Source organism: Globicephala melas, chromosome 16 (assembly GCF_963455315.2).
Source record: "Globicephala melas chromosome 16, mGloMel1.2, whole genome shotgun sequence".
Lineage (NCBI taxonomy): Eukaryota > Metazoa > Chordata > Mammalia > Artiodactyla > Delphinidae > Globicephala > Globicephala melas.
This window is the reverse complement of record NC_083329.1, coordinates 47,123,101-47,137,671: the sequence shown is the minus strand read 5'-3', so window position 1 is coordinate 47,137,671 and position 14,571 is coordinate 47,123,101. Positions and strand designations below refer to the sequence as shown.

General features: G+C 38.6%; 1 protein-coding gene across 1 annotated transcript; it reads right to left on the bottom strand.

Annotated features, from left to right (window-relative positions):
* Positions 1-347: 347 nt before the first annotated feature.
* On the bottom strand, positions 348-13,280 carry PTPN20 (protein tyrosine phosphatase non-receptor type 20). Its single transcript, XM_030847649.1, has 3 exons — positions 13,119-13,280; positions 9,061-9,276; positions 348-413 (listed from the first exon to the last, which is right to left on the bottom strand). The coding sequence occupies exons 1-3, from the start codon at positions 13,278-13,280 to the stop codon at positions 348-350; spliced, it is 444 nt and encodes a 147-aa protein (XP_030703509.1).
* Between the last annotated feature and the right edge of the window lie 1,291 nt (positions 13,281-14,571).

The following is a 14,571-nucleotide window of genomic DNA, read 5'->3' as shown; positions in this document are numbered from 1 at the left end:
GGTTGCAAATAAATATCCCAAAATTGCCATCCAGAAATTTATGGAAAATAACTTTAGAGATGTTACTTAAAATGGCATTATGGACTAAGCATGTGTGTGGACATTAGGGGACTTCAGTTTCAGTCTTGGCTCCTCTACTTGCTGTCTGAATGACATCATGGAACAAACTTCATTGCTCTGAACTTGAAGTATTTCATCAGTAATATCAGAGCATAACTAACGTCTACCTCAAACGGTGAGAATTCAATGAAACTGTGTAGGCAAAAGAGCTTTACAAATTGTAATGTGCTATACAATGTTCATCTTTATATTCATTATTGTTCTTATTAGAATTTATGCAGTGAGACTTACCTTGTTTGGATCATTCCATAACGTTGTTCTCTCATTTGGCCCACTATATTCATGATGTTGAACTGTAACAGGATGACAGTAATCTTGTATTATCCATAGAGGGGGAAAACACAAAACCCACAGATGCCAAAGGAGTACGCCATACTTCTTTCCAGTAAAAGATATCTCAAGATTTAACCAGAAAGTTCTCATTTTCAGTCATAAGAAAATGTACTATGTTTAACCTTGTCTAATGGATAAGGAAGACTTGTTTAAATGGGTTTCCAGGAAAAAGCAGGAAGCAATCATTTATAATAAGAAATGTTCTCCAAAAGAAATAACAACAAATTTGCCCCTGTGTATACTTTTCTGTTCTCAGAAGGGAGAACTTAAAACAGCACTGTGATTCTGCAAAAGTCTGAAGCATAGAAGACTTTCTCTGGCCACAACAGTAACACAGCTGTTTCTCATATAAAGAGCCCTCTCAACTCAAATGGAGACCCTGAGCAACAGTTGGCCCAACACCAGATTCTGCACCTGTGCACGGAGACCAGCACTACCCAGTGTGGTCACTAAGCTGGTGCAGGTCTGCAAAGGGATGTTGCTAGACCACAATGAGATGAGTCCAGAAACGGGTAATAAGTGTTTAGAAAACTCTTACGGCAATCTGACAGTGGTGTAACATTGAGCAGCCTCATCAGTGGAACAAGATATAGACCAGCTCAGGTGTTGCTGAACTTGCCTGAAAAGTCACATGTGGTGTAAGCTGAGGACGAGTCATGTGCAGCAAAACCACATGAAATTTAAGGTTTGTCAACTGTCAGCTATAATCCAAAAGTACATAAAAATCAGAGAAAATGTAAACATTCCTTTATTTATATAATTTGTCATTTCTATAATAATTTAAAATGTTAATTAAGCCTTTAAAAATTTTTATATTGAAATAATTATAAATACATAATAAGTTGCAAAAAATGTAGAGAGAGTCTGTGTATCCTTCACCTAGTTTCTCCCAATTATACCATCCTCTACAACTAGAGTATAACATCAAAACCAAAAAATTGACATTGGTACAATCTACAGAGCTTATTCAGATTTTGCCAGTTTAACATGCAATCTTTTGTGAGAGTGGGCATGTATGTGTATGTATAGTTCTATAAAATATTATCACATGTGAAAATTCATGCAACTGCAACCACGATCAAGGTGCACAACAGTTCCACCACAAGACTTCCTCCTGTTATCCATTAGAACTACCCACCCACCCCAACCCCCAACCCTTGGCAACCAGTAAACTGTTCTCCATCTCTATAGTTTTGTTATTTCAAGGGGATTACATAATGGAATCATGTAATATCTAACTTTTCGAGACTAACTTTTTTTTCATTTAGTCTAATTGCCTCATGATTCATCCAAATTGAGTGTATCAGTAGTTCATTCCTCTTTATTGCTAAATAGTATTCCACAGTATGGACAGGTACCAATTTTTTTAACCATTAAACTTGTTGAAGAACATCTAGGTTGTTTCGCAGTTTTTGGCTATTATAAATAGATCTGCTATGAGCATTTACATACAGGTTTATGTGTGAACATAAGTTTTCATTTCTATGGAATAAATACCCGAGTGTTATTCCTAAGGTTATATGGTAAGTTTAGTTTAGTTCTGCTTTTGTTTTTTTTAAAGAAAATTTAAAACTATTTTCCAGACTGGATATACCATTTTACATTCATTCCTATAAGCAACATATGAGTAATCTAGTTTTTTCAAACATTCACCAGCATTTGGTGTTGTCATTATTTTTTATATTAGCCTCTCTGATGGATGTCTAGTGATATTTTATTATGGTTTTTTCTTTAACATCTTTATTGGAGTATAATTGCTTTACAATGGTATGTTAGTTTCTGCTTTATAACAAAGTGAATCAGTTATACGTACACATATATCCCCATATCTCTTCCCTCTTGCGTCTCCCTCCTCCCACCCTCCCTATCCCACCCCTCTAGGTGGTCACAAAGCACTGAGCTGATCTCCCTGTGCTATGCGGCTGCTTCCCACTAGCTATCTATTTTACGTTTGGTAGTGTATATATGTCCATGCCACTCTCTCACTTTGTCACAGCTTACCCTTCCCCCTCCCCATATCCTCAAGTTCATTCTCTAGTAGGTCTATGTCTTTATTCCCATCTTTCCCCTAGGTACTTCATAACAATTTTTTTTTTAAGATTCCATATATATGTGTTAGCATATGGTATTTGTTTTTCTCTTTCTGACTTACTTCACTCTGTATGACAGACTCTAGGTCCATCCACCTCACTACAAATAACTCAATTTGTTTCTTTTTTATGGCTGAGTAATATTCCACTGTATATATGTGTCACATCTTCTTTATCTATTCATCTGTCGATGGACACTTAGGTTGCTTCCATGTCCTGGCTATTGTAAATAGAGCTGCAATGAACATTGTGGTACATAACTCTTTTTGAATTATGGTTTTCTCAGGGTATATGCCCAGTAGTGGGATTGCTGGGTCGTATGGTAGTTCTATTTTTAGTTTTTTAAGGAACCTCCATACTGTTCTCCATAGCGGCTGTATCAATTTACATTCCCACCAACAGTGCAAGTGGGTTCCCTTTTCTCCACACCCTCTCCAGCATTTATCGTTTGTAGATTTTTTGATGATGGCCATTCTGACTGGTGTGAGATGATATCTCATTGTAGTTTTGATTTGCATTTCTCTAATGATTAATGATGTTGAGCATTCTTTCATGTTTTTTTTTTTTTTTTTTTGCGTTACGCGGGCCTCTCACTGTTGTGGCCCCTCCCATTGTGGAGCACAGGCTCCGGACGCGCAGGCTTGGCGGCCATGGCTCACGGGCCCAGCCGCTCCGCGGCATGTGGGATCCTCCCGGACTGGGGCACGAACCCGCGTCCCCCGCATCGGCAGGCGGACTCTCAACCACTGCGCCACCAGGGAAGCCCTTCTTTCATGTTTTTGTTGGCAATCTGTATATCTTCTTTGGAGAAATGTCTATTTAGATCTTCTGCCCATTTTTAGATTGGGTTGTTTATTTTTTTGATATTGAACTGCATGATCTCCTTGTAAATTTTGGAGATTAATCCTTTGTCACAAAAGACCCGAATAGCCAAAGCAATCTTGAGAAAGAAAAAGGAGCTGGAGGAATCAGGCTCCCTGACTTCAGACTATACTACAGAGCTACAGTAATCAAGACAGTATGGTACTGGTACCAAAACAGAAATATAGGTCAATGAAACAGGAGAGAAAGCCCAGAGATAAACCCACGCACATATGGTCACCTTATCTTTGATAAAGGAGGCAAGAATATACAGTGGAGAAAAGACAGCCTCTTCAGTAAGTGGTGCTGGGAAAACTGGACAGCTACATGTAAAAGAATGAAATTAGAACACTCCCTAACACCATACACAAAAATAAATTCAAAATGGATTAAAGACCTAAATGTAAGGGCAGACACTATCAAACTCTTAGAGGAAAACATAGGCAGAACACTCTATGACATAAATCACAGCAAGGTCCTTTTTGACCCACCTCCTAGAGAAATGGAAATAAAAACAAAAATAAACAAATGGGACCTAATGAAACTTCAAAGGTTTTGCACAGCAAAGGAAACCATAAACAAGACGAAAAGACAACTCTCAGAATGGGAGAAAAATTTGCAAATGAAGCAACTGACAAAGGATTAATCTACAAAATTTACAAGCAGCTCATGCAGCTGAATATCATGGTTCTAATTTCATTTCCCTAAAGGTTAATGAAGCTGAGCATCTTTTCATGTGCTTATTTATCATCAATACATCCTCATTGTTGAAATGTCATGTCTTTTACCCATTTTCTAACTGAATCACTTGCCTATTTATTTATTTATTTATTTTACTATTGAGTTTTGAGGGTTCTTTATATACTCTAGATGTGAGACCTTTGTTGGATATGTGGATTGCAAACAGTTTCTCCAAGTCTATAGCTTGTCCTTTCATCCACTTCATAGCATCTTTCATAGAACAAATAATTTTAATTTGCTTTTCCCCTAATATTAGTGATGGCAAGAATGTCTGCTCTCACCTTCTGTTTTCAACACACTTGAAGTTCCAGGTAGCGCAATAAGACCAGAAAAAAGAAATATGAGGCAAATGAATTGGAAAGGAAGAGGTAAGTGTGTCCCTACTTGCAGATGGAATGATTGTCTATGCAGAAACTCCCAAGGAATCTGAAAACAAAACAAAACAGGACGAAAAAACCTCTTAGAACTAATAAGTGAGTTCAACAAGATCATAGGATACAAGATCAACATGCAAAAATCAACTGCATTTGGGGACTTCCCTGGTGGCACAGTGGTTAAGACTCCATGCTGCCAATGCAGGGGGCCCAGGTTCGATTCCTGGTCAGGGAACTAGATCCCACATGCATCCTGCAACTAAGAGTTCACATGCCACAACTAAGGAGTCCGCCTGCCGCAACTAAGGAGCCCACGTGCTGTAACTAAGACCCAGCACAAGCAAATAAATAAATAAATATTTTTTAAAAACACAAAAATCAACTTATTTGTACATATGTGTACACACAACGAACATGGTAGTAAAAACACAATACCATTTACAATAAAATAAATCCAACAAAACACGTACAGAAGCTATATGCTGAAAATGACAAAATGCTGATGAAAGAAATCAAAGAAGACCTAAATAAACTGAGAGACATACCACATTCATATTGGAAGATCCAACATAGTAAAAATGTCAATTCATCCTATCAAAATCCCTCAAGCTTTTCTGTAAACATAGACAAGCTAATTTTAAAATTTATATGGAAAGGCACAGACCTATAATGGTTAAAACAATTTTGCAAGAGAAGGAATCACTCTCCCTGATACTAAGACTTCCTATATAGCTACAGGAATCCGAAGTGTGGTAATGGCGAAAGGATAGACACATAGATCAATGAAACAGAATACAGAACTAGAAACAGGCCCCATACAAACAGTCCCAATGATTTCTGACAAAGGTGTAAAAACAATTCAGTGGAGGAAGAACAGCAAGTGAACCTTGACTTAAACCTTGCCCCTTATAAAAAAATTAACTCAAAATGGACTATGGACTTAAATGTAAAACATAAGACTACAGAACTTTAGAAAAGGACATAGGAAAAATTCTTTAGGACCTAAAGATTCTTTAGGCTAGGTGAGGAGTTCTTAAACTTGACACCAAAAGCATGATCCATAAAAGGAAATATTGATAAAATGGAACTTCAATGAATTTAAAAACCATTGTTGCTTGAAAGTCTGTTAATTTGTAATATAAGATTAGGCAAATTATGAAAATATATTTGTATTATTCATTTTTAACCTTAATTTACTGATGGCAAAAGCCGCTGCCCTGGATTGTCTTGACAAGAAAAGGCACAGCTTTTCTGAATATAGCTGTAGTGGTTAACCAAATGATAATAGTGTAAGTAACTACAAAGAAATGAAGACCAAAAGAGTTCATGTTAATTTTACCTAGCATTATGATTCCTCATACATTGAGTTTTATAGCCATTATTAATTGTGAATTGCTAAAACCACACTTGTATTAATTGCAAAGATGTACTGGCTAACAAAGCAAAGAAACCATTAAAATGTACTTGTCACTTACAGAACAAAAGCAATAAGTTCCAAGAAAAAAGAATTATTTTAAAAAATACTAAAATAAAAAGCTCATGTTCAACATTTCACATGTAACATTAATACTCTGCAGACTTACAAAATAGCACTTTGAATTGCTAAGACTAAAAACCCTTACACGATTGCCAGATAATGGTAACAGACTGTACTGAAGGTGCTTTATTGAAAATCTGAGCTGAAGGTATGGCAAAAAAAGATAGTTAAAGTACCATTTTCTAATGAAGCCACAGCTTGATGAATTCAGGGACTGGCTAGTGATGCGAAGTGGTACCAACTCACAAAACAAAAGTAGCAAAGTATTTACCATTGCAACTTACTGACTACACAGCTATTGCTAACATAGTGATTTGGTATATGTGTGATTTGAAAATGATGTGATAAGAAGGAAGAATTCTTCCTTTTCTCAGTTTAATTACTGATAAACACAACTAACTAGTCTTAAATTGCATAAAAATGCAAAGTACTACACTGTCATCCAATGTAATTTGTAAGTTTTGTGTAGGATTATGTTCTGGTAGTAGAGCTGCAATGACAACAAAACAAGTCTGAGGTAGTTATACAGATTAAAGAATTTATCCCAAAAGATAAACCAACACACTGCTTCATCAAGAAAGTCTTGCTACCAAAAAAAAAAAAAAGAACCCTGCCAGATGAACTGGACAGTGTGTTTAGTGATGTGGATGTGGTAAGAATTTTTGATTTCGTAAAGGTTAATGTGTTAAATTTTGGATTACTCACTTCATTATGTGATAACATGGTAACTGATAATTAACAACTATTATTGCATGTTGAAGACGGTTAGAGGGGAAAGTTCTATCGAGAATGTTTCAACTACAGAGCAATACCAGTGCTGGCAAGAGAAGAGCCAGTTTGCTCCCAATGTTTTAAGGATTTTTAAGCAGGCTTACTTAAAAATAAAAATGACTATAAAATAACAATAAAAAGAAATAAATGGTTACATATTCTCAGATTTTCATATCCTTTAGAGTTATAATTGATAAACTAATCTTAAAATGTTAGCCACACACGGCTGGTATACAGCTTGCAGCATGTAAGACTCCCTGTGTGATTTCCACAACGCACAAACTGGTCTACATCCTGTTCACCAAGGCCAACCCACTGTCATGCTCTTGGATGTCACAGCAAGATATCAAACTGCTTTGAAAGTTTCTAAATGCTTACTCTCAATTCCAGAAAACTTATCTTGCTGCAAATAACACAGATTGTTGCTGGTCCAAGACCATACTTTAAGTAGCTCTGGTGGACAAAATTTCTGAAAAGAGGAGAGAGGGGCATAAGTAAGAACATTTGACAGCTCAAGGCTCTATGAAAAGCCAATAAGGCAACAATGGATGCATTTCCTTTTTTTGAACCACTATTTTCCATCAAATCTAAGCATCCTTAATTGTAAAATACGTCACTATTTTACATAATGCTAAGAAAAACACTGTCAATTAAGCTGACAGATGACTTATTATAAAACACATTTTGAGTTTAAAGAAGGTATAATGATGGGGAAAAAAAAGTGCTCCTCAGAATCACAAAATACAATATTTATAGTTTTTATAGTTTCTATAAGGAATATAAAATAAGAACAAATATAAACAAATTAATTATGATGAAGAATATATAAAATAAAATTATGCTAATGCGTTTTCTGTTAAAAGGATAAAACAACATTAATTATAGGAACAGGTAACATCAGATTCATACTACTTAAATTTTCAGCATTTTGGGGACATTTGTCATTTTTTTACCACCCAGTTTATATTCATTCTTTATTAAAAAAAAACAAAACAAAACTCTCAGTGTGCTTTGGAAAACCATTCCTCTCTCATTCTCAGCTGTATGGCCTGGAGTAGTCCTGACAGACCTTAATGGACCAGCATCTCCCACAGTGATCAGTTTAGGGAAAGGGCTATAACTGAAGTGGAAACAGTGAAATGCTAGGAGATATTGGCTCAAGCTTCTGAGAAAAATAAACTCCCTCTGTCCTCCAGGGAGTTTCTGGGAGAGGACATTTTTCTACCCCCGACGTAATACTACCTTAGAATGGAGAGTTGTAGAACCCATGCAGCCAATTTGCTATCACAAGGGAGAGTTTGTCACTCTTGGGGTATAACTACATAAAGCCTAAGAGAGCAGAGATTTAACATTTGTTCTGATAACAAGATAACTCTGCAAAACTTGCCTACCAGGACAAATGCCTCATAGCCCCTGTTGTCTTACGACCAAGGTGTGGATTTTCATATTCCTTGTGGACATAGTGAGAGCCGCTTTCCCCCACCACCCCGCAGTGCCTGCTAATGTCTTCCCCTCCTCACTTCTGCAGCACAGGAAAGCAGTTCAGTAAAAGTAGGCCTTTTGGGGCACAGATCCAAAGCCACATTCCCTAATTAATCAGTAATAAAGATCATAGAAGAATCACCCTATGTCTAATTCTTGTGTTTATCCCTTAGCTGGTTCCAAATTTAGGAGGAAAATAAAGAATTGTTAATGGTTGACTCAAACCCAACAATATTATTAGCCTTATTTTACATATGAGAAGACTAGGTTTCAGAGAAGATGAGCAATTTGCAGAAAGTCACCAAAATCTAAAATGTGTGGCAAAACTGGCAGTCAAACCCAGGGAACTCTAATTAACTCTGAAGTCTACTTTTTTTTCCCAATGTGCTCACATGCATGTATTTCTGTTCATTAAAAATAGGCACACATCATCAACATTCTCTAACAAGATTCTAAAAACTGTATGCGTGGGTGGAGGGAAAGAAAAGGAAGATGAACTCATGTTTACGATGCAACTACCACGCTCCAGACACTGTCCGAAGCCATTCATTTGCATTGCGTACTTTAATTCTCACAACCACCTCCAAGAACCTGCAGCAGTTAAGTGAGAAGCAGGTATCCAAAGCTCACAGGCTCTCTATTTACTCGGTTGCTCTTGAAGGCCAAATATTAGTCTTCAGTTATTAGAAGGCTGTTAAAAGTATAGTGTTTACTAACAGCATCAGTTTATCTGCTTAATTCACACACTTACTGAAAAGTTCTTTTCAATGGCACGGAACACAACATCCACACATAAGAACACCCCTGTCCGGCCCATGCCAGCACTGCAGTGAACAATGATGGGTCCTGTAAGGTGGCTCTTCCTCGCATAACGAACATACTTTATAAAACCTTCTGCTGAGGCAGGAGTGCCATGGTCTGGCCACTTGGTGAACTGCAAGTGTTTTACAAAGTGACTAGCTCCTGTCTGTGGGGGTGGGGTGGGGAGGGAGAGGGGGAGAAAGGGAAAGAGAGAGGGTAGGAGAGAGGGAGAGAGAGAAGGAGGGAGGGAGGGAGAGGAAGGTGGAGAGAGAGGATTTATCAACGTCTTATAGTAGAGATCTTCTTTTAATTTCTAATATGCCAGAAATAGTAATACTAATTGCTATATGGTAATAGGATAATAAAAATAAAAATACTAACAGGTGACAGGAGTTCAGCCCTTACTCTGTGCCAGGTACTGTGCTAAGGACTTCACACGCATTATCTCATTTAATCCTCACATCAACCCTGGGGAGGCAAGCACTGTGATATCCTCAGTTTACAGATGAAAAGTAAGCATTTGATTGACTGATAGATGTATGCTAGGTCAGAAGGCTCATATGTTTAGAGCTGGGACAATAGTGCAGTCCTCCCAAATCTAACTCTATCATCTTTCTTCTGCACCATGAGAATGTAGAAGAGTCCAAACAAACCAAGAATCCAAAACACTTAGGATGAAAGATGAGCTGACATGTTAGGAATAAGATAGAAAAGCAATCTATCTCGGCTTAAATATTATGATACTAAATTTAATTAAAACAGTAAGTGCTGTCAAGCTGCTTAACCGGGATTTGGTGGGGGGCAACCTCCTCCGGTGATGAGAATTGGGCAGTTAATGACCATGTGAGTAGACTGTGGTCCCCACTCTGAACCCCCTGAACGTGGAGCCATGGAACTCTCCTCAGGGTTGACAGATAAAGCACTTTGAGTTTACCGATCATCCCTTCCAGAGGGTTCACCCTTTCCCCAATGTGGAGCCCTCATTTTACTTCACCGGGCACCCTCGTGAAAAAACTCAGGAAGGGTTTCTCACTGCTCCTCTGCTTCTCCCTAATGTACCACTTTTTTCTGCGTTCCAAATAGAAATACAATTTTCCTACGTTCCAAACAGAAAACCTCAATTTTGAATCATCGGCACATGAAATTGGATGAGGAAAACGACACTTGACAATCTTGTGAAGGCGCCAAATTGAGGCTAGCTCTCACTCCATCACATATCTTAGGGATTAAACCTTTCATGCGCTGTTGACCACTGAGAACCTGCACGAAGGTGAGCTTCACTGGTTTCCTGACACAGTGCCATGATGCAGATTCTCCAAACATCAACCCCATGGTCTTGAGGCTTGCGGGCCTCAGCCCAAAGGCCACCATCCTAGATGCCCTTGTCAAGGGTGCACAGGGGGAACTGAGCATTTGAATCCTTGCAGACAGATCATCCCTCTGGGCCTCCCACCTGGCCTGTATTCTCCAAGTATGCTGTCCTTCTCCTGCCATAGCAAGTATCACATGTTATTTGGAACCGGTGTTTTCCTCCCCCACTAGACTGTAAGCACTCTAAGAGTTGAGGCTGTTTCTGTTTTCTATCTCCAGCATCTGGCACAATACTTGGTTAATAGGAGGGAATCAACAAGTCTTAGGAGAGTGAAGGATCAGGCAAATCCTCAGGTGTACGGAGCAAGCACAGGGCCTAGCACACAGCCAGCAAGCTCTCCATCAATGTCAGCCATCATTACTATTCTTGGCCTCCTCTGTCACCACTCTATGCTCCGATCCTCATGCTCTTCAATTCTATCCTTTCCCCTCCCTCCCCACTTCTCTAGCTCTTCAACATCTCCCTTTGCACTCAGGCCCCCATCCCACAGTAAACTCGTGGAAACCATCATCACTTCCCTAAATGCTTCTTCCACTTCCTGGCCTTGCCTCCCATGGGCACTGCACTCTGCAGCCCTCTCTAGTCAAGGCCGCCTATTTTCCTGTACTCCAGGTACCACAGAGCCTAGAGATTAGGTTGCATACCGCTTGCTGCCCAATGCTATTTCCAATTCATTATTCCTTCTGTTTGTACAAAAACCTCTCTTCCTTTTGAGTTTCATACCTCTTAGCTTCACCTTCTCATCGCTATCACCCTACCACAGATTCTGACCAGGCAAATTTGGGATCTCAACAACCAAACAGACACTCTAACCTCACATTTTTATTTCTCTCTTGCAGAGGAGACCATTTCTTTCTTCTAGTCCTCACAATGTGATCACTCCTTGGACTCACCATCATCTATAATGTCCAATATCAAAAATCTTCCAGTTCTTAGATTCCAACATCATTTTCTGAGCAGAAGCTGTTACGCTACCACCTCATTTGTGCTTCACTTCAACTCCAACAATGTGACTAAATGGAGCTCTCCTGTCCTTGTTGTCCTCCATTTCCTCCTAGCCCGATTCCATCCATCTCCCTAAATTTAGACTTCATGGCTGATTATCTAAATCATTCTCTTACCAAACTGTCAACTCCTTTCATCCTTTGAATCCTGCCATATATACTAAGCAACATCCCTCCCTGGGTAAGTCTCATAACCTGTGTTCAGGAGTCCCATGGTTAGGAAAAAATTAATCACATAGTTGCATATTTTATTGTTATTGCAAATTATGGGTTCCAACCTCAGCACCTCCAGCAACCCTTTTCCTGATCATTGCCTGTGCGCCAATCAACTTCTTTGATGATGACTCCAAATCTCATCACTCTTTTCAAGTTTCTGGTTTAACTCCCATCCCCTTCACTCCTATAGAACACATGTATCACCTACCTGCTAATCAAATCCACTTAGAGCAATGTAACATCGCTTTCTCCTATAAATCATTCCTTTTCTGTTTTCTGAGTCTGTAGAGCAAGAAATGAATTATTCTATGAATTATTCTAGACCAATACTTCCCAATAGAACTTTCTACAATGATGCAGATGCTCTATATCTTTGCTGCCCATATGGTAGCCACTAGTAACATGTGATTAAATACTAGAAGTGTGGATACTATAAATGAGAAACTGAATTTGTTATTTTATGTAAGTTTTAATAATTTAAATATAAAATAGCCAAATGTGGCTATTGCATTTGACAGCATAATTTTTGAACGCTCCTTATAAGTCATAAGTCACATAAAGTCTGCCAATTTTATCTGAAAAACACCAGAATCTTTGCTTTCTATCTAATTGTTAACTGCCCTAGTTGATCATGGACGCTTCTTACTAAAATTGTTCAATGTCTCCCAATTATCTTCATAATGAAGTTCATGTTCCTTAGCTGAAATTCAAGACATTTCATGTTCTGGCTTTCTCTACTTATTTTCTATAGCCTCATCTCACCTCTCACTACTCCCTGGCATTGAACTTTTACATTCCAGAAACACTTAACTACTTGTATCTCTCTATACATATCCCATGCTATTTTATACCTTGATCATCTACTTCCTCTTTCCATCTTTCTCATTTGGGTTATTCTCAATCCAGATGTCACCTCCTCTAGCAAGTCCTCCCCCCAAGCCCAAGGAGAGCTAAGTACTTCCCTTCTGAGCTCCCAAAGCATCCCATACAAATCTCAATATTACCACATTCATTGAGCACAGTAACTGGAGGTACCAGTAAGCGCACTGAACTCTTTGCTACTCAGTAAGGAGCAACAGTGCCTGGCACAGTGATTATCAGGATATCTTAAGGACTCCATACACATCTGTCACTCTCAGCAGAAGCAGCCGAAGTACATCCCAGGATTAGGCAACTTCCAACACTCACTCTCAACCGCCCCAACTCACCTTTTCAATTTTTTCGTCTCTCCAGTCAGAGTTTGGTTAGGCAGAAGTAGAGATGGTGTTGTCTTAGTTTCCGGTACCAGGGAGAAGTAAAAACAAGTTACTTTAAAAAGTATCCCCAGCTATGTCCCATCTTATCCCTAACTTCTCATCCTGACACGTGTGCTTATATAATGAAATATATATCTAACACTGATTTTTTTTAACTTACGGACTTCTTGACAACTTGAAATATTCGAATGATGAAATATTGAAGTATCTGGTAGTTCTCCAGGAAGATATGACAATTTTTCAATTCCAAAGGTTTCTTCATAGAAACGGGCCAGTAATGGTGGCATTTGATAACTCCACCTTCTACCTCTCTGGTTATCATGACAATAACATTAGAGTTATTTTCCAAAACTATTCGCCAAAAGTCATTTGTGGTAGTTGGCAGTGGTCCTTGGGTAGCAATAATAATAATACTTCTCCAGAATTGACTATTTTAATATAACTAGCATTGATGTAGTCCTTGTTTTCTCCAAGAGGAACACATGTTGAATCATCTATTACAAACACAGAAACATAGGGTAGACAAAGGAAAAGCAGGAGATGCAATACACCCAGGTTTCATGAAACCCTTTCACACAGGTAAATCCATTTATCTCTTTGACCAACAGAGAAGGTGGCATAGGAATTTCTTTTCAAAGGGTTATTTCAGTCCATGAATTTAAATTTTTCCCTCCCCAAAATCTACTGGCATGACCTAAGAAATATACAATTAGGTTAAGGTAGCTTTTTAAAAAATCAGTTTCTGAACAGAGAAGGATGCCATCGGTATCCAGACATTTTGAGAGATTTCTGTTACAGGAATGAATATGGCACAGGTAGGAATAGGCCAAGGGAGGTACCTCCTAGCCTGTGACTGAACACAGCAAAGGAGGAGGCCTCTGAGGGAGCAAGTGAATGAATGACATTCTCCTACAAATCCGGAAAACCTGCAAGCCCAGAGTAGCAGAGCCAGGAGGGAGAAAAAAAAAAAAGATTGGGGTACTTGGGCAGATACAAATCCCAGGATTACTGTAATTCTACCAATGCCCCCCACACAAGGCAGCCATATTTTATGTCCATTCCCAGCCTTCATGTGGTGAAGTGGCATGCTAATCAAAGGTATTGTGGCAAAAGGATGCTACAAAGGGGATTTGCTCCAAGTAACATGGGACTCGTCCAACATGGACTATTATAACAAATATGAGAGGGGAAAATCCAACTACCTGGCTCACTAATAAACTCCACTGGCCCAGGAACTCTCTTCACTTTACACAGACATCTGGAGCTCTGGTTCCACCACTGCTCCCACAGACAGAATAAAAGAAGGGTCCTTCCCTGCCATGCAGTGGTCTCACCAATAGTTCCTCTCCATTACTCAAGGTCATGTGACCCACTTATCTTCCAAAAACACTATGACCAAGATCACTGAAGAGGGCTTACACAATTTCTGACAGAACCTTTCTCAAATTCCAAAATAGCAAACATAAATCTCTCCTTGTAGATATGAATAAATAGAAAACACAATCACTAGATATATAAAGATATCTAGTACTTCACAAAAGTATATCATTCTGAGAAATCACAGCAAATGTTTTCCTTTATAAGAGAGAAGAATACTTTAAAAACTCCTATTT

Bases quoted from the DNA above. Each gene is read 5' to 3' on its own strand.
- PTPN20 (XM_030847649.1), bottom strand. From the start codon at position 13,280: ATGATAACCAGAGAGGTAGAAGGTGGAGTTATCAAATGCCACCATTAC. The intron at 9,277-13,118 runs GTAAGTTAAAAA...CCACCCCCACAG, and splicing joins TTCAAGTTGTCAAGAAGTCC to ACAGGAGCTAGTCACTTTGT. The intron at 414-9,060 runs GTAAGTGTGTGA...ATCCTGTTACAG, and splicing joins CCATTGAAAAGAACTTTTCA to TTCAACATCATGAATATAGT.